Source organism: Phoenix dactylifera, unplaced genomic scaffold (genome assembly GCF_009389715.1).
Source record: "Phoenix dactylifera cultivar Barhee BC4 unplaced genomic scaffold, palm_55x_up_171113_PBpolish2nd_filt_p 000340F, whole genome shotgun sequence".
NCBI lineage: Eukaryota > Viridiplantae > Streptophyta > Magnoliopsida > Arecales > Arecaceae > Phoenix > Phoenix dactylifera.
In genome coordinates, this window is record NW_024067800.1 from 123,175 (window position 1) to 142,782 (window position 19,608).

Sequence of the window (19,608 nt, forward strand, 5' to 3'; positions counted from 1 at the left end):
TGAAGGTAAGGACTCTCAGACTTTAATCCATGAAATTTTGGTAGTAATTGAATTTACTCCTGGTTTGATGTCAAAATGACCTACATTATCAGAAAAAATTATGCATGAAGGGCTGACTAGTTCTAGTGGGTTGTAGGTATTGTCTCAAAGTCATAATAGGGGGTTCACGTTCTCGATCATGGTGACTCCCCGTATCTTCATTTAAATCAGCCATCTCATAGGGTGTGAAATACAGGAAGGAATCTTAAGATTGTGTTCCAAAGAATTGTCACCAAAATGACACGAATCAATCGACCCGTGTCGTCCCATATTCCACTTTAGCATGCAATTTTTTTTAATTTTTTTTATTATTTTTTTTAAAAAAACTGAAACTTTCCTAAACTAAATCTCTAATTAAATCTGAAAATATACTAATAATTCAACCGTTCCCTGGCAACCACGCCAAAAACTTGATGCGTTCGCAAAACTGCTCTTCCAAGTGCAGGAGAATCGCACAAATAGTAAAACTTGGGAGTCCGAATCCTCAGGGAACGGTATATGTATTATTAGCATAATTTCAGATGTAATTTCAGATGATTTTCAGAATTAAAAACAAAGAATAATATGTAATAAACAAAGTTCAATAAATTAGAGAGATGGTTAGGGATCTGGAATCCTCCTTGATGATATTGCATCCCAAGAAATAAACTCTATGGTTCTTGATTAAAGATTAATGGTAGGATAGATCTAATCATGGTATATGTTTCATGAATATATAAATTCAATTTCTAAGCATTCATTGTGCTTACTACGTCTACGACGAATCAAATATTAAAGCAATCCATATATCAATAGACATAAGCCATTAAAGAACTATCTACGAAATAACTATGCATGAATCAAGAATATATCAGTAGCTATAAATCATTTAAAGCAAAAGTTCAAAGTTTACTTCAAAGAGCAATACATCAAAGGTTCCTCCATCACCCTTCCTAAGAAATCAGCCACTAATTTCAAACATTAGCCTCCCTCTCTCTTTTTCTTTTCGGAAACAAGGCATCCCCTGTTCTTCTCTTTTTTTTTTTTTGGATGGCTGCCTCCTCTATTTTTCGAATGAGAGATGTCAGTCCTCTTCTTCCAGCCGAGAGCTCCCCCCTTTGTAGTTCGCGAGAGCCCTAAAGCTCCCCGGAAGTGGGCGCGGATGGCTGGGATGAGGAGATGTGAACGTGGAGCTTGCTGTGATGCAAGGATGCCCTGTGAACGGATGGATGGATGGACGTGGATGAGCTGGAAAGATCGCGAACTCCGAAAGCTGCGGACGCTGAAGAAGCGGACTGATGGATTGCTATTCGGAAGCTGATTCGGAGGGAACGGACGGAGTAGATGCATCGCTGGAGGAAGCGGATCGCGGAATGATGCGGATTTGGAAGCTGTCCACAAGGAAGAATCTGCTGAGACGCAGGGACGCGGACGCGGAAAGGAGCTGATCGCACGTGGAGAGGAAGCTGGGATGCTGGAAGGCTGGAACGCGGAGATGCTTGGAGATCTGATCGCGAATTCGGGAGCTAGAGCTCGTGAGATGCGTGGGAGGATCAGTCGGACGTGTGGGATCGCACGCGGACGAAAGCTGGGACGTTGCAGTGAATGCGAAAACAGAAGATTGTGGGGTGCTGGAATTTGGGATGTGATCACGGATGGCTGAATATGGAAGGATGTCGATCGTGGGATGCTGGCGATGTTGTGATGCATCGCGGGATGAAGTCAGGATGCAGGCCCTGGGAGATGCTGTAAACGCCACGGATGGAGCGGGAAGAATCACAAACGGGCGGTTGGGATTCGGATGATGTGCTAGTGGGGAGAGAAATCCGGAAACGCGTGAGAGCTGGACGCTTGGGCTCGCGGAAGAAGCTGAGACGCTTGAACGCGAAGATGCTCGCAAATGGCTGGATGAAGCTGTGGATGCGGAAGAGCTGGGAGCAGGGCCTTGGATGCGGGAACCTGAGATCTGGAGGTGGATCACGGACACCTGGGGGATTTGATCGCAAATCCGGAAGCATGGGATGCAGATGGGGAAGGAATCACGGATGCGGAGGATGCTTCACGAAAGAATGAAGCTGCGACGAAGTGGACGGGTGTAGACATGCGTTGCTCGAGTGCAAATGTGCTTGACTAGGTTTAATTATGCTCCAGCATGATCTGGCTTGGGGTCATGCATCATCCCAATTTGTACCAATGCGCATTTAAACTCTGATTTACGATAATCTGTGCCAAATAAAAATATAAAATTAATGCAACACTTTTATCATTATTTGTTAGCAATAAAACTAATTTAAGTGATTGTGTAGATCGCACTTTTGTGCTCTCATCAACATAATCGAATCTCCCACTCTTCGGAAACAATATCCATCCTATAAAGTTGTGAAGCAATCTCATCTCAATTAAGGAAGAACTAGCTACCAGATCATCAGAATAGTCTATCTCATCTCTCTCTATGATCATCTGTAGAGCTCTAATCTTGTCCTTTGATTTGTCTGGTATGGCACTCTTACATGGGAGATGGAGCAGATGTCCTAGACTCTGCTCAGTAACGTGGATCTGAATCCCACAGACCTCGGACACGAGCCCTCCCGCACCCGACCCGTAGGGAAGCATAAAACTCACGAACTAATTCCGGGTGGGTCTGTAGATCTAGGGAGCAGAGGTACTCCTATCTCTGTTGTTGGATCCATCTACTCAATCTAAATCCCTCTTGATCTAAAAATTCAAAGTTTATTCTTCTACCTGTTGTGACTGGTCTTTCCGCATATTTGGCAAGCAAAACTGAAGGGGAAGGAGGTTGGAGAGGCTTCACACGTGCTTCGGCTCATGGAGGAACAGTATCTTGCCTCCTAGCATCCTCCTCTACTGTAGATGGCCTTGCAACCCTCCTAGCACGCTTGGCCACGGCTCTTTTGGGTCCCATCTTCACCTAATCTTTCCTTAGAATTGATCTACCGGCTTGGGAATGGGTGGAGTAAGGTTTTATCGGTGATTGGAGTTGAATGGAGGGGAGGAAATAGGGTTTCTAGTACTTTAGAGGGAAAGAAATGCCGTAAGAATAGCTTTCGGCCGGGCCCTAAAAGGAAGGGTCCCGCCGTCGAGTCGACCCTAGCTATTGCTTGGGTTGGGTTGACTCCACTGGGATCTTGGGTCAACCCGAGGTTAGGCCAAAAATCAAATTTTTTTTAATGTTTTTTTCTTTTAATCTGATCTTTACCAAACTTTCATAGATCAACAGTGTTCATTAGAGGAATCCCTAGGTTGATTATTTGCATGATGTTTCACAAGATTTTAAAGAAGAGAGGTGCGTATCATGAGACATTTGACCATGACTATGCAAAGGGATCACAAATTCCTAATTCTCTCCTTAGCATGCAAATCTTTCCTTATTGAGGGGCTTTGTGAATATATCTGCTAGTTGTTTTTCAGTACATGTATGCTCAATATTTATATTTTTATTTTGCACATGATCTCTTATGAGTGATATTTTATTTCAATATGTTTTATTTTAGAGTGTTGAACTGGATTTTTAGTTAAATTGATTGCGCTTGTGTTATCACATTTATGAGAATCTTATCAAGCTTAATTCCATAATCCTTTAATTGTTGCTTAAGCCATAATACTTGAGCAACTTTGAACTTCTAATTTGTACTTGTGAGATTTGCTAATCTTTAGCTTGTATTGGTGCCTTCTCTCTCTCTCTCTCTCTCTCTTTCTCACACGTGCACGCATCTCTTACTCGCCCACTTGCTCTTGCTCTTGGGCAGTAGTTTCTACTAGGCATGCATTGAGACTTGAGATCTTGAATCAAATGAGAATAAGCTTCACTATGCCAGATATTAGGCTTCAATAATAACCAATGATATTATTGAACTGTGATAATTTTCAACATCTTAATGTGTGAGATAATTTTGATGACGCATGATCTTAAAAGGCATAAAATATTGCTATGTAAGTTGGTTACCATGGCAAAAGTTTTATTTGCAATTTAGCTGTGGTGATTCAGAGTTTGATACTGAAGGTCAAGCATTTTTCTTCCTAAATGATGTTCTGCATATTTATCTCTTCTTGCTTACATTGATTGAAGAATATAGATTTGTTTTTAAGGCATGCCTTTTGCCATTATATGGTGATACATGATTGACCTTCTTGTCTTGCATGCATGTTTTCCTGAAATATTGAAGGAAGCAAGAGCACTCCTTGGGAGGCTGGAATATCAGAGAGGCAATGTGGAATCTGCTCTTCGTGTATTTGATGGAATAGACCTCCAGACCGCCATACAGCGTTTGCAACCCACCTTCTCTGAAAAGCCTGCTTCAAGGCGGAACCGTTCACGTACTGAGTCAATACACCAGGTCTCTCAGCATGCTGCTAGCCTTGTCCTTGAAGCCATATACTTGAAGTCCATGTCCCTTCAAAGGCTTGGCAAAGCCACTGGTATGGATTCAAAATTATTTATGACCTGATTTATTACAAAACTCCCATGAAGATACATTAACTTAGCTTTTTTTTTTCCTCCTTTATTTCTATCTGTTTCTATGGCATTTGTGTTACAATAACAAGGAAAGCACAGATTTTTAAGAAAGATTTCTTGTTTGTTGCAGAAGCTGCTCAGGAATGCAAAAGTGTCCTTGATGCTGTGGAAAAAATATTCCAACATGGCATACCAGATGTGCTGGTGGAACAAAAGTTACAGGAAACTGTTAGTAAGGCTGTGGAGGTCCTTCCAGAACTATGGAAGCAAGCTGGGCGCCATCAGGAAGCTTTAGCTTCTTACAGACGTGCTCTTCTCAGCCAATGGAATCTTGATGAAGAATGCTGTGTAAGGATTCAGAAAAGGTTTGCTGTATTTTTGTTGTATGGTGGTGTAGAAGCTAGCCCACCCAGTTTGGCTTCCCAAGTTGAAGGTTCGTTCATTCCTAAGAACAATTTGGAAGAGGCTATTTTACTTTTAATGATATTGCTAAGGAAATGGTACCTTGGTAAGACTGAATGGGATCCTTCAGTGATGGAGCACTTTACTTTTGCACTATCCCTATGTGGTGAGACTTCTGTATTGGGAAGGCACTTTGAAGAGGTCATGCCAGGAATATATCCCCGCTGTGAAAGGTGGTACAGTTTGGCTCTTTGTTACAGTGGAGCAGGGCAGAACAGATCTGCTCTGAATTTGTTGAGAAAGTCTTTAAACAGGCATGAAAGCCCTAATGATATAATGGCATTGTTATTGGCTGCTAAGATCTGTAGTGACGATTGTCTTCTTGCTTCAGAGGGAGTAGAATATGCCAGGAGAGCTATCACAAATGCTCGCAATGGAGATGAGCATCTAAAGTGTGTAGGTCTCCGTTTCTTGGGTACTTGTTTGGCGAAACAAGCTAAAATTGCTTTGTCAGACCATGCGAGGATTCGCTTGCAGGCCGAGGCTTTAAGGTCGCTAGATGAGGCAATTGCACTTGACTGCCATAACCCAGATTTGATTTTTGACTTAGGCCTCGAATATGCTGAACAGCGCAATATGAATGTTGCACTCCGATGTGCAAAAGAGTTTATTGATGCAACTGGTGGATCAATATCTAAAGGTTGGCGATTGTTTGCTTTGGTTCTGTCTGCTCAACAACGATATTCAGAGGCTGAAGTTGTTACTGATGCTGCATTAGATGAGACTGCAAAGTGGGAACAGGGACCATTACTTAGAATTAAGGCTAAATTGAAAGTAGCTCAATCATCACCAACAGATGCAGTTGAAGCATATCGTTTCTTGCTTGCTCTTGTTCAAGCCCAAAGAAAGACCTTCGGATCTTCCAAGAACAGCACTCAGGTTTGCCTTGTTTCTGAGATATGTAGATTTTTTCTGGATTTTTTTTTGTACTTTCTTTTGCTCTCCTTTCTGCAACATGTTCTTATGATAATTTAATCTACTACTCACATCCCCTTTGATATGACTTCTGACATGTGATTCAGAAGATTTATTCAAGGCTTCAAGCCCAAAATGGTAGAGGTCCACTTTTTCATTTTTCGCTTCATAATCTGAAGGACTTCCTATACAAATGGGCACCACTTCTCTCTTCTCCTCTCTATGCATGTGCCTGCCTTTTTTTTAGCACAAGTGCAACTGCTAACCCCATTTTTTGGCTCTTAATTGGTTGAAAGAATCATTTGGGAAAATCAACTGAGATGGTATATGGTGCAACTTAGATTTTTGGAGGGCTTGGTGGAAACAAGGGGCTTAGTTTTGGACCAAAGGGGTGGAAAGAGAAGGGAAGAACCTGCATTATTGTGGACAGAAGTGTTTATAATGCATGCTGAAAAAGCTTAGAGTGATAAGCAAATATAACCTTGAACTTATATGACTCTGAAAAAATAATCTGCAAAACCAACTCAAATAGTTGGCGTAAGGCTAATAATTATGAACAATTTAAAAGAAAGGAAGACACAACAATTTTCTAAACTCCCAATCCATTTCTGGCTTGTTCTTGTTGGCATACAACATTGAAAATTCTGTGTGGAGATTAGATTGTTATCTGAAATGGTGATTGGATTTGAAATTTGGGTTTGGAGTAAGTACTAACGAGAGTGGACTATGCTAAAGAGTATGTAGGGGTAACATGCTGTTTCCTTTGCTGCTGTTATCTGTATTGTATAGAGTCAAGTGTAGACTTTTGTACCAAGTTGCCGAGCCTTTTCGACAGTGTTTCCATTCTGAGTAGCTGAAATTAGGCTAGATGGTTATAGTCATGGATTAGTCAAAATTAAAAAAAGACAGAGCAACTGCATGTGTTCTTAATTGGTGTTTTGTTACACATGGTCGGAATTTTTTGTTGATGAATTCCTCTGTTGATTCAACAATATCTGGAATAGGGGCTATGGATTGAAAATTTTTTCTTCAAATTTGTGCCAGCAAGAATTAGCTGTTATTAGGAGTTCACAGGAGTAGCACTGCCAAGAACTGGCTGTGCTAGTGAGTTTATGAGTAGGGTCTGTTACATTCTGCAACCTGTTGTCTATAGTGAATAAGTGCAGGCTGTTCTAAATGTCATTTATTGTCCACAGGGGCTTTAAATTATCACTTGCCATTCCAAATAGATGGGATAAAACTTGATGATCATGGTCATGGTTTGATCAAAAGGAAAACAGAAGTAGCAAGTTTCTGTACTTGTATGATTAGTTTTTTGTTTGTTTTTGGTGGGATTCCATTTGGCTGGAGTTTGTGATTATTATCTGAAGCAAGAAGCAATGTTTGGAAATTTTGGCTTGTGGTGAGATTTTACAAGATGGTGGAACTGTCCCAAACTGCTCAGTATGTACTGGCGGCAGACTGGGACGGTTTCGGCCTTAAAATCAATAAACCAACAAAGGAGGGGGAGAGGGAGAAGGAAAGAGAGAAAAAGACAGAAAAAGAGGGAGCGAGGGAGAGGGAGAGGGAGGAAGGGAGGGAGAGAGAGGGAGAGGGTAGCGGCGAGAGAGGGTTGCCGGACCAAAGCCAAGGGAGCGGCGAGAGATGGCTTTCGAAGCTCTCTCTTCTCTATGAAGTTGGAATAGCGGCGGAGCCCCTATTTCAAAAGGAAATAGGGCTTTGGCCCACTTTTATATTTTTTTTGAATTTTTTTAAGTGAAGTCAATGGTCCTCTCTCCCTCCTCCCTCAGCTCTGTTTCGGCAGCCCTTGCTGACCGTTGCCCTCTCTCTCTCTCTCTCTCTCTCTCTCCCCCTCCTTTCCTCCCTCTCTTTCTCTTTTCCCCTTTCTCTCTCTCTCTCTGTTTTCCTCTCTTTTCTTCTTACTCTCCCCCTCTCTCTGCCTCTCTCACTGTCGCCCTCTCCCACTCTCCCTTCATCCCTCTCCCTCTCCCTCTCCCTTCCTCCCTTCCTCCCCCTTTCTCTCTTCTTCTCTCTCCTCCCTCTTCCTGTCTGTTTCCGGTTTCCCTGTTGGTTCATGCTAGAATGGCACGACGTGCGGGTGTATTGTACCATATCGCTGGCTTATAGGCATAGGTGCTGGTTCCAGTGCTGCAGACCTTGCTTGGGAGTTTGCAATTTGTTAACTGTGAGATAAAATGACTATGTTGAATGATACTTTATTCAGTGACACTCTTCACTTTGGAACAGTCAACTTGGATCATTTGATTTATTGTGCTCACTATGTGTGGTCTAGCAAGAACACTCATTAATTAAAAGTTCATTGCATGTATAATTCTGTTTCTGTAACTATAGCTTTTCCATGTGGTGCCTCATTGTTTGCTTCTGTCCTGGATATGACAGAAGAAACAAGAGGTGTTAGATTTAACTACAACCACAAAATTTATCTTGTATGGATGTTGTTTGCTCGACAAAAATCACTAATATCATCATATTTTTCAAACACTTGATTTACTATAGCTTTGTGGAAACATTTTTAGAACTTTCATTTATATTTGCATGGGTCTTCTCTTTTCAGATCATCTTATGTAAATTTGAGTCCTCTTGAGTGCCAAACATTCCTTCATTGTTCAACTCACATGTAATGGCCTTTTCCACCTTTTTCTTGCCTATTGTTTGTTGGTTGTTACATTTTTACTTGATGATTAAGTTTTGCTTCACTGTCTGAACACATAATGGTGAATCTTTTAAATATATATCTAATTCATGGACAGCGTTAAGAGAACAGATTGATATTTTTCTATTTCTTTCTGTTTTGAGTCATGTTGATACAGTACATTTTGCTCCAATATTACTTGCTGAGGAAAAAAAGTCCAATGATAGATGCTTGGCTACAGAAACCATAAAAATATGATGTGATTTGCTCTTTTCTTCCTTTTTTTGTGGTGAGGGGATGAATGATTCATAATCAGAAGAATATCCTGTTTCATTTGAATCAAGAAAAAAAGAGTTAGAGAGAGAGGGAATACACGACTTACTAGGTGTGAATCAATTAATCAATCATTGGCTGATAGTTGGGATAGGGAAGCTGGATACAAGAAATGTATTAATTACTTGTATATTGATGCCATGTGTTTGTGCACGTGCAATAGGAGAAAATTCGTAAAACTAGAAAATGATATCTTTTCTTGTCCTTAGGAAAATTCACTAGGATTAGGAAAAAGAGTAAGAATGAAAACCAATGTTCGCTGTACCAGTACCAGGATCCATAACGATTAGTAGATGGTATGGTACAGTACCGGTTCAATACCGTACCGACACTCGGTATTCCAATTTGACTATTTTTTTTTGTTTTTTATTCTCATTTTTTTGATTTGTATTTAAAAGTTTTATTGGTTTGTTATCCAATTTATGATTTTCACTTAGTTTTGGTGTCTTTTTATCATGAAATAGAACTGCGACCTGCCCAACCAATGTCTTTACAAGTAAAAATACATGCAATACAATAAATTGAATTGATTTTAATGTACTTAAAGTACAAAATATGTACTAACATCTAAAATCTGGTGGATTGTCAATGTGACTAGTGGACGTTAGGATCATAATAGTACTTGTTGCTGGAAATTGGACCCGGGGGCGACCGTCGGCCGAAAGGGAGGAGCTCTGCTACCTGAGTGGCGGGTGGCGATTTGTCAACGGGCGGCGTCCTCCTGGAGACCTGCAAGAAGCCGGTGGCCGGGCTTTTCCGGCGCCGGCCCTCCGATGCTTAAGTCAGAGGGGGGGCTTAATTTTGGAGGAGAGAGATCGAGGGAGCCAGAGAGGGCCCAAAAGTCCCCCCCTAAAATGGAGGAGTTCCCCTTTTATAGGGGGCTTGGTTACCTGTGATGTGATAGAGCAAATGGCTTGTCGTACAATTGTGCATTAATACCCGATCGTGTAAATCAATGATGTTAATCATGTTACTATAGGAGATTAGGCCGAAGCTCAAGTCGTCGTGGAGACATGCCATCATTTGTAGGCATGCGGATTTGCCGTGGGAGACTCGATGTCCGTAGGCGACGGAAGCTATACGCTTTGATTGTTGAGTAAGCCGAGGGCCTGCAGGGGCCATACGCTTTGATTGTTGAGCGAACCGGGTGTCTGTACGACCCATACACATTAATTGTCGGTGAAGACGAAGCGTAATCTTTCGACCGTGCCGCGGGAGGACGTAATCTCAGTGTGTAGCTCAGGTGTTCTCGGGTTGGTTAGACTATTCAAGTATCTCCAAGCCGGAGGTCCGCTCGGTCGGCCCCTGCTCGGAGGGGTCTGCTCGGTCGGCCCCTGCTCGGAGGGGTCTGCTCGGTCGGCCCCTGCTCGGAGGGGTCTGCTCACCAAAGCGTAGCGACACTTTTTCCCCCCAACACTACCCCCCGACTTCCGAGTTCGAGCTGCTCGGGATTTCGAGCGCGGGAAGTAGTTTCGGTGGTGTTAATGTGGTTTAGGGGATTTTGAATTACTGCGCGTTTCAAGACGCTTTTAATAGGCAGCGCTTCTTTCTCCAGAGACGTTTTATCATCTCCCTTTTCGTTTTTCGAAGCGTCCTCGCATCGTGGGCTCATGATGAGACCACACGATCCGATGCGACGCTTCTGTATTCGAAGTGTCGGTTCGGGTTAAATGCGGCGCCTTTAACTTCTAGAGTTGACGCGTGTCGCGATCTGAGCAGGGAGTAGCGCTCCGTTTCACAGATCCGAGTCGTCTAAGGGGTATATATATACATATTCTTCTCGAGTCGTCTCCTCCTATTGCCTTCATCTTCCCATTTCCTTCTCAGTCCGAAGTAACCGATCTCCGGCAAACTCCACAGGTCTTTTTTATCCGCCCGGAACCCTTTCTTCTCTCCTTTTTTTTTTCTAATGGGTCCCGGTCCGAGCGACATCAAGTCCACAATGAGTGAGTTAGAGGTTGAGATGGTCGAGGAGTGGTTTTTTCCTCGACGAGGGTTCCGTTTGGAGCCCGCCGGATTGGGGGATCGAGTAACGAACCCCCCAGTAGGCCGGATCGGAGTGTACCTGGAGGCCCTCTGGGCCAGCCTACGGTTTCCCTTCCATGGGTTCGTGAACGAGTTGCTTGCGGAGTACCAGCTGGTCTCGGCGCAACTCGCTCCGAACGCATGGAGGACGATCGTTGGGTTCCTGTCGCTGTGCCTGGCGTACGGAATTCCGACCTCCGTGAATGTTTTCCGGCGACTTTTTATGTTAAAGTCAAACCCGGAAGATGGAGAGTCGCTCTATGTCGCCCTTCGGGCGGGTCGGCCACTCTTCCATGGCGCTCCGTCGTCCATTCACGACTGGAAGAAGAAAATTTTCTTTCTGGGCTCCGAGCGGACGTGGGGGTTTGACCCTAGGTGGAGGCCGAGCCGACTCAGGACAGTCAACAAAATCCCTAGGCTTTCCACGCGCGAGCAGGGGATCCTCGACGCCGTTAGCAGCCTTGGGGACGGTATTCTGCTGAGTGGCCTCATAAGCGAGGACGCTCTAGTGAATGTAGGCCTGAGCTCGACGCGTCCTCAGGGTAAGGGTAACAATAGGAAGTCTCTTTTTCCTCTTTTTTCTTTAACATTCTGCGTTCTAATCCTGCTCGTCCTCGCAGACATCGCGAAAATGGTAACCAAGAGCGAAGTTCTGTACGCCCGGTTCCGGAAGAGAGCTGCGGAGCTCGGAGGAGAGCCGCTCGAACCAAAGAAGAAGGCCAAGGTTTCTGCTCCTCAAGTCGACCCCTCTGAAGCTACTAAGAGGGGAGGTCCGAGCTCCGAGCCTCGAGGCTCGGGAGGGGTGACTATGGTGCTAGCGTGCCCGACGCCAATCTCTCAGGTCCCTGGTCGGCCTCCCGTCCGACCTGCGGGCCCGACATCCGAGCCGGTCAGCAGCCAAGGGGCTGCAAGGCCAGAAGCGACAGGGTCCGGCCTTCCTGACCCGTCGGAGGACCAAGAGAGGCGGTCCTATGTCGTGGAGTGGACACGGCCGAGGGCGAGTCAGCCCTCGAAAACATTGAAACGGCGCGGCAACTTTTCCGCGTCGCGCTCCTCCCGGCTGACAAGGCGAAGATTCAGGCTATGAGCCTGAATCAGTTTTTGGACTCGGCCCGCTTTTCCGCAGTTCGGATAGGTTTCGTTTATAGTGATTCTTTTCGCTTTTAACTTTCGTTCATCCTCGGCCTAATTTCTGTTCTTGCTTGCAGCATCTCCACGAGGTCGAGACTTTGATCTCTCGGCGCGGACTATAAGGGGCTCGTCGGTGCTTACGAGCACAGGAGGAGGCCGAGAAGAAGGCGGCGGAGCTCGAGCTCCACAAGAAGGAGCTCTTGCTCAGAGTGGGCGCCACTGAAGACGAAGTCAAGCTCCTGTCGATGGCGCTTGATGAGGAGAAGGCAGCCCACGCTCTGACTAGATCGGAGTTGCGGGCCGCCGAGGCTCGCTTAGCCGAGGCGCGGTCCCTGCTCGTCGTCCGCGAGCAGGCAATAAAGGGTGCAGAGCTCAAGGCCGAGGAGCTCCAAGCTCAGCTCGGAGCCCGGGAAAAGGAGGCCCAGGAGCGAGCCCAGAATGCCGTTCAGCTCTTCCGAGAATCGGAAGAGTTTCAGGAGCTGCTCGAGGAGGAAGCCGTGAACGACCTTATTCAAGGGTTCAACGACTTCCGTAACAACTGCGCCGGCTCTGCCCCAATTTTGATCTCAATTTACTTCAGCCCGGAGCTGGAGACGAGGGCCTCACGGCGGAGCTAGTCGAGGCGACCAGAGAGGCAGCTCCAGAGGCCTTGGAAGGGGCTGGTCGGGGGGCCACTCCCGAGATCACGCCCGGGGGTACTGAAGGCGGCGAGCCCGGGGTTACTGCCGAAGGGGCCGAAGCCGAGGGCGTTGAAATCGAGCCCGGGGAGGTCTCTGCTGGTGATGCCGCGGCAGCCGCCTCTTAACTTTGTACTTTTTCTTTTCCTTTTGTAACAAGAGGTCGGCCCGTGTCTACCGCACGGTCGAGACTTAATCTTGTACTTGGCCCTCGGGCTTTTTGAATGAAAATATTTTTGAACTTTCGTTCTTCTAATTCTAGTTCATTTTTTGGCTAATGTTTCTCCAAGGCTTTGCTGCTCGGATTCCCGAGCTGTTAAGGCACTTTAGACCGAAAGGATGCCCGAGCTTGTTAAGCTCTTAGATTTGAGTCGCAATTTCGCGGCTGTAGAGTTCGGGATCCCAGCTGCGGGGCGCCGTGCTCTAATCATCGTATTAGGTAGCTAGCTTGTAGCTCAAATCGTTGAACCTCCGAGCTCGGGATTGAATTTTACCGAGCGGCCGAAAAAACCGACCTAGGGTTCAAGTAGGCGTGTTCGACCAGATTTTTAGCTCGTAATCGGCTCGGCGGAGGACCCCGGTATTGGCCGGGGTATTTTTTATTAAAAGTATCCAACGTAAGAAACGAATAGGACGTGCGTATCGAACAAGACAGACGCCAATCAGAGCGTACCTTTCCGAGGCTATATGCCCCGTGCCGCGAGCTGTTCATCGTAGAGGACGGCGCCGAACTTAATCCGAAGCATGGGGTCGTAGCCCTTTGGGCTCGTACATGAAGCTGCCGATGGCTTCGAGGCGCCCAGATCTCGATTTAGATCTGACATCGGAACCAAGCATCAATGGTCGGTGAGGATCGAGCCGAGCTCAATGGATGGAGATCGAGCCGAGCTCAATGGATGGAGATCGAGCCGAGCTCGATGATCGATGGAGATCGAGCCGAGCTCGACAGATGGAAATCGAGCTGAGCTCGATGGAGGGCCGCATCTCGAACTTTTGGATAACCACGAACATTTATTTCCGGGGAGACCACGAGGGTACTCCATCCCGAAGTATCGGGGCATCCCGACCGTAGTCGAGGTATTTGATGGAGATCGAGCCGAGCTCGATGGTTGATGGAGATCGAGCCGAGCTCGATAATCGGTGAAGATCGAGCCGAGCTCGATGGAGGAAATCGAGCTGAGCTCGATGGTGGGCCGCATCTCGAACTTTTGGATAACCACGAACATTTATTTTCGGGGAGACCACGAGGGTACTCCGTCATCCCGAAGTATCGGGGCATCCCGACCGTAGTCGAGGTATTTGATGGAGATCGAGCCGAGCTCGATGGTTGATGGAGATCGAGCTGAGCTTGATAATCGGTGGAGATCGAGCCGAGCTCGATGGAGAAAATCGAGCTGAGCTCGATGGAGGGCCGCATCTCGAACTTTTGGATAACCACGAACATTTATTTCCGGGGAGACCACGAGGGTACTCCATCATCCCGAAGATCGGGGCATCCCGACCGTAGTCGAGGTATTTGATGGAGATCGAGCCGAGCTCGATGGTTGATGGAGATCGAGCCGAGCTCGATATTCGGTGGAGATCGAGCCGAGCTCGATGGAGGAAATCGAGCTGAGCTCGATGGAGGGCCGCATCTCGAACTTTTGGATAACCACGAACATTTATTTCCGGGGAGACCAAGAGGGTACTCCATCATCCCGAAATATCGGGGCATTCCGACCGTAGTCGAGGTATTTGATGGAGATCGAGCCGAGCTCGATGGTTGATAGAGATCGAGCCGAGCTCGATAATCGGTGGAGATCGAGCCGAGCTCGATGTCGTCGTGGAAAGAGCATCCGAGCTAGGTCGGGCATCCTCGGTCGGGGCTACTCCTGAGGCTAAGGCAGGCTCCTCAACCGAGGAAAGCTCTTGTTCCGGCGAGGAGACTGGCTCTTGGGTCGGCCGCGCTCCTCGCGGCACCTTTTCTGCTTTTTGGAGGCGGGCTTGGTCGCACCTCGCCTGGAAGCGACGGCCTCTTCGGCCTTCGCATATTTTCGGGCCCGGGCCAGCATTTCGGTGAAGTCAGCTGGGAAGCTCTTCTCGATGGAGAAGAGGAATCTATAGGAGCGAGCTCCAGTCTTTAACGCCGACATGGCTATCGACTGGTCAAGCTCCCGGACTTCCCATGTTGCGGCGGTAAATCGATTCAAATATTCCCTAAGGGACTCTTCCTCCTTTTGTTTTATATCGAGGAGGGAGTCCGAGGTCTGCCGCTGGGGTCGGCTGGCAGCAAAGTTGCTGGCGAATTGCCTGCCGAGCTGCTCGAAGGAGGAGACGGTGCTTGGTTTCAGCCTGGTAAACCAAAGCCGGGCTGCTCCTCGGAGTATTGCTGGGAAGGCTTTGCAAAGCATGGCCTCCGAGGCTCCCTGCAGGGCCATTAAGGCCCGATAGCCTTCCAGGTGGTCAAGGGGGTCGGTCCTACCGTTGTAAGGCTCCACCTGGGGCATCTTGAATCTTGGCGGGACCGGCTCATCTTCAATTTGTTGGGAGAAGGGGGACCTCGTGGTGAACTCGAAGTCACCATCGCGTCCCGACCTCCTTCCGTGGAGTGCCTCAATCTGGCGCTCCAGCTTCTCGACCTTCTTGTCGAGCTCATCACTCTGGGGGATCGCCATGGCGGTCCGCTCCAGCGCAGGTTGCCCTGGGACTAACTCGGCTTCTGACAGTTGTGGCCAGTCACCAGGACCTCTCACCGGGTGTTCCCTCCAGGGGGAGGCCTGAGCTTGGGGATCTTGACCTCGGAGGGAGAATCCGCTTGTAGGAGGCACCGGCTGAACTGGGGCTGGAGGGAGTGGTGCCGTTGGGATGCCCCTGGGTTGCAAGCTTTGGACAACAGCGGCCAAGGCCTGGACCTGCTGTACCAGGGCATCAAACTGCTCCGGCCGAACTTGGGAAGTCGACTCGGCCGGAGGTGGCGAGTTCTGGACGGAGTGTCCAGGACTGGGTGGAGGACGTCGAGAGGTATTAGAAGCTCCCTTACTTCTCAGCTTCATGGTCGCGACTCAGGCCCTTCCTCTAGCGCCAACTGTTGCTGGAAATTGGACCCGGGGGCGACCGTCGGCCGAAAGGGAGGAGCTCTGCTACCTGAGTGGCGGGTGGCGATTTGTCGGCGGGCGGCGTCCTTCTGGAGACCTGCAAGAAGCCGGTGGCCGGGCTTTTCCGGCGCCGGCCCTCCGATGCTTAAGTCAGAGGGGGGCTTAATTTTGGAGGAGAGAGATCGAGGGAGCCAGAGAGGGCCCAAAAGTCCCCCCCTAAAATGGAGAAGTTCTCCTTTTATAGGGGGGCTTGGTTACCTGTGATGTGACAGAGCAAATGGCTTGTCGTACAATTGTGCATTAATACCCGATCGTGTAAATCAATGATGTTACTATAGGAGATTAGGCCGAAGCTCAAGTCGTCGTGGAGACATGCCATCATTTGTAGGCATGCGTATTTGCCGTGGGAGACTCGATGTCCGTAGGCGATGGAAGCCATACGCTTTGATTGTTGAGTAAGCCGAGGGCCTACAGGGGCCATACGCTTTGATTGTTGAGCGAACCGGGTGTCTGTACGACCCATACACATTAATTGTCGGTGAAGACGAAGCGTAATCTTTCGACCGTGCCGCGGGAGGACGTAATCTCAGTGTGTAGCTCAGGTGTTCTCGGGTTGGTTAGACTATTCAAGTATCGCCAAGCCGGAGGTCCGCTCGGTCGGCCCCTGCTCGGAGGGGTCTGCTCGGTCGGCCCCTGCTCGGAGGGGTTTGCTCACCAAAGCGTAGCGACACTTTTCCCCCCAACAGTACTCTAGAGGAGTGTCACACCAACTCTCTAAGAGGTCTATATTGCGATAGGCCTTTATGATCCTTTCATAATCTGTGGGATAGCTACTTTGGGAGGACCCATTCATCTGTCTCTAAGATTGGGCTGGACATCCAATGATGCCGATAGAAAAATTCCACCCGAAAGATAGCTGAGGTAGTGAAGGATAATAACCACTCAAGTACAATGTTTCAAATAATCCATATGCATATGGGTCATGGGTTGTTAGTATGGAATAGGATCCAATATGCAACTCAAAACCAGATACGTCCAAAGACCCTACTCCACGTGCATTGTCAACTGCTGTAGCAACATCAGCTCCCAAGTGACCACAAGGAGTCTGTCTTCTGTATACAGTGATGTCCTCGCAGACTTTACTAGGTCGTGCATTGTTGTCCCCCTCCTTTGTAGCATGAGTAAACTGGGACTCATCGGTTAATCAAATGCCATCCAGGGTTGAGAGTCATAAGCTGTGATGCCTCATGCCCCGCTACCTCCCTGGCCACCAGATTCATCAATGGATGAATTGTCGTTGCTGATATTGCATGATAATCTAGCCAACTGGTCATCAAATGGCTTGTTAATCTCTAAATGAAAGTGAATGGATTCCTCCTCGCATCTCTCCAAAGATGTAGCTACCTTTCCTTTACCTTTCTTGTTGGCTTGAACAAAGCTGCCTTCATGCCTTGACTCTCTTGCTGGGCCCCCCACCCCGACTAGACTAGGCACCATGGTGGCCTCTCCTTAACATCTCTTGATTGAACCGCTGAGAGGATGTCTCAGACATGGAGTCGTGTGACGGTCGGCTCCCCTTCGACCTTTGTGGCTGATCGATTCGAAGTGAGCGTCGAATATGTCATTTTGTTTATTGCTCCGCATCCATCCTAGCCTCTCTTGGCTACGAAACTGGTTGGTCGAGGAGACAATTTTGGCTCATTTAGCTCTAGCTCCTGCTATTGGCCTTTAAGTCACCTAATCATCAGATCCTCTTCATTGTGCATGAAGTTGTTATGAAGTGGTTCATTCCACTTCAGCTGAACTTCCTGTTCAATGCACTTCAGTTGTGGATGCAGATGATAGTGGATGTACACAAGATCGTTTAATTGCTTTTGCATGACATAGTTTCTCTATTTTTTATGGATAAGGGCCGAAGTAGACCAACTATGCTTAGCCACTTAAGGAAACTTTCTATGAGATGATCTGGATCATCAACCTTCTTAGGTTCTTGGATGACAGATTGAAGTGGATCCTCTATTTGGTTACAAAAGCATTCAAAAAAACTACATATCAGACCATGGTATGCTGCACCGGCCCTTACTGGCCGGTTCAGCATGTACCGGACCAGTCCAAAGGGGCCGGAACCAACCGGTTCACGAGCGTACTGGTGCGAATTGGACCGGTTCGCACTGGTACGCTCGGGGCAACACACTCGCGCGTCCGGTTCGCACCGGTACGCTCGGGGCAACACACCCGCGCGTGCAGGGAAGAAGAAGAGGAAGAAGAGGAAGAAAGAGGAAGAGGAAGAAGAAGAGAAAGATGAGGAGAAGAAGAAGAAGGGTGGCCGGGCCTCGGGCCGATCCCCTTCTGAGCACCCCGACGAGGATCACACCCTTCCCAAGAGCTCCGTTCGCCCTTTCTTGTGGGAGGAGGGAAAAAGAGGAGAAGAGAGGAGAAGAAAGGAGAAGGAAGGAGAAGCTTCGGGAAGAAGGAAGAAGAGAAGGAAAAGAAAAAGAAAAAGAAAAGAAGAAAAGAAAAAGAAAAAGGAAGGCGGCAGCGCGCGGAAAATCGCAGAAAAATGAGTGGATTAACGCATGGGCGTGCAGAAAAACGCATGGGGAAGCGCGCCGGCGTGCGAGGCAACGCGCATGGGAAACGCACGGCGAAACATGCTCGTGCGCGTGGCCTCGCCCGTGGAAGCGCGAGGAAGCACGTTGTTGGCCCACGGGGTCCTGCGGTCGCAAACCTCGTGCCAAGAGTCCGCCAAGGGAGATGGAGTGGTTGATTGCGGGACCGTCTTTCATGTGGGTAACGCGCTATCTCTTGTTGTCGTTGGAACCTTGCCTATACTCTCCTATGATGGTGCTCGGCCAAGGGAAAGAATCAAGTATCTGGGGATGAAAACAATGACTTTATTCCAAAAGACAATGGATGAAGGAGCTCTAGCAAGATCGGAAAGGAATCATGCTAGCCTATTACAATCTAGAGAGAGTTGATGTACCCATCCCTAGCCCAAGCCTTGCGGCCGAAAACTCTTCTAAGAGACCTAGGGAATAACCCCTTACAATGCAGAAATTGGATACAAAATTGGACGACTCTAAGGGCCCTAATGGCTCCCTTTTATAGGCCTAATGCTCATGTGCCCAATTGGCTTATTGGTGGAAACAATTCAAAATTCAAATGCTCTCCTAATGTGCCGCCCAAAGGATCCAAACTAAGTAGGATTCTTGGCGGTCACATGCTGAAATTCTAGCTGCTTTGGACGCCCGGGATTCATTGCTTGTTTGGCTTGTCCATGTGTCCCATTCGCCCGCTGCTACTTGTCCCTCCTGATCTGGTATTTTGTTAAGCTCTTGACTGGTTGGGAGTTGGCTTTGGCTGGCCATGGCGTGGCATCGTTGTTGTTCCTCCCATGGATTGCTGACATGGCCTCCTTGTTGGGAACCCATCCATGCCGCAGAAAATTAAAAAAATTTCAGATGGCAGCGGAAGAGTCATGTGCGGGATCGACGTTCATCATATGAACGTTGTTGAATAACCGTTCGTAGATAGATTAGAATTAAAAACTTTTAAACTAATTATGAAGATCAGATCTTCACCTTGTGCGGATAGATGATCACCACAAACTGAAGTTCGTGGTTTAGGATGAAGGTTCGCTTGAAGCCGTTCACGCGTCCGGCTTCTACGGGTATCCACACGAAGCAGAGGACCGATCAAAGCTTCCTTGTCTCTCCGGGATGCTAGCTCCCTTGCAGAGACTACTTTAGATGGCTGATTTTCTCCATTTGAATCAACTCTTGATTATGCTTGGGAGGAGGAAGGAGGCTTTAAGGAGAAGAACCAAAGGCTACTTGCAGCCTTTTC

At 47.5% G+C, this 19,608-nt stretch overlaps 1 protein-coding gene across 1 annotated transcript in view; it reads left to right on the forward strand.

Moving 5' to 3' along the window:
• Nucleotides 1–19,608, forward strand: part of LOC103697114 (protein NPG1-like) — a 49,524-nt gene that overhangs the window by 13,505 nt on the left and 16,411 nt on the right. Inside the window, exons 2-3 of the mRNA XM_039118345.1 lie at nucleotides 4,203–4,455; nucleotides 4,623–5,833. Of these exons, the coding sequence (XP_038974273.1) occupies nucleotides 4,203–4,455; nucleotides 4,623–5,833 (1,464 nt within the window). The remainder of the gene's footprint in view (nucleotides 1–4,202; nucleotides 4,456–4,622; nucleotides 5,834–19,608) is intronic.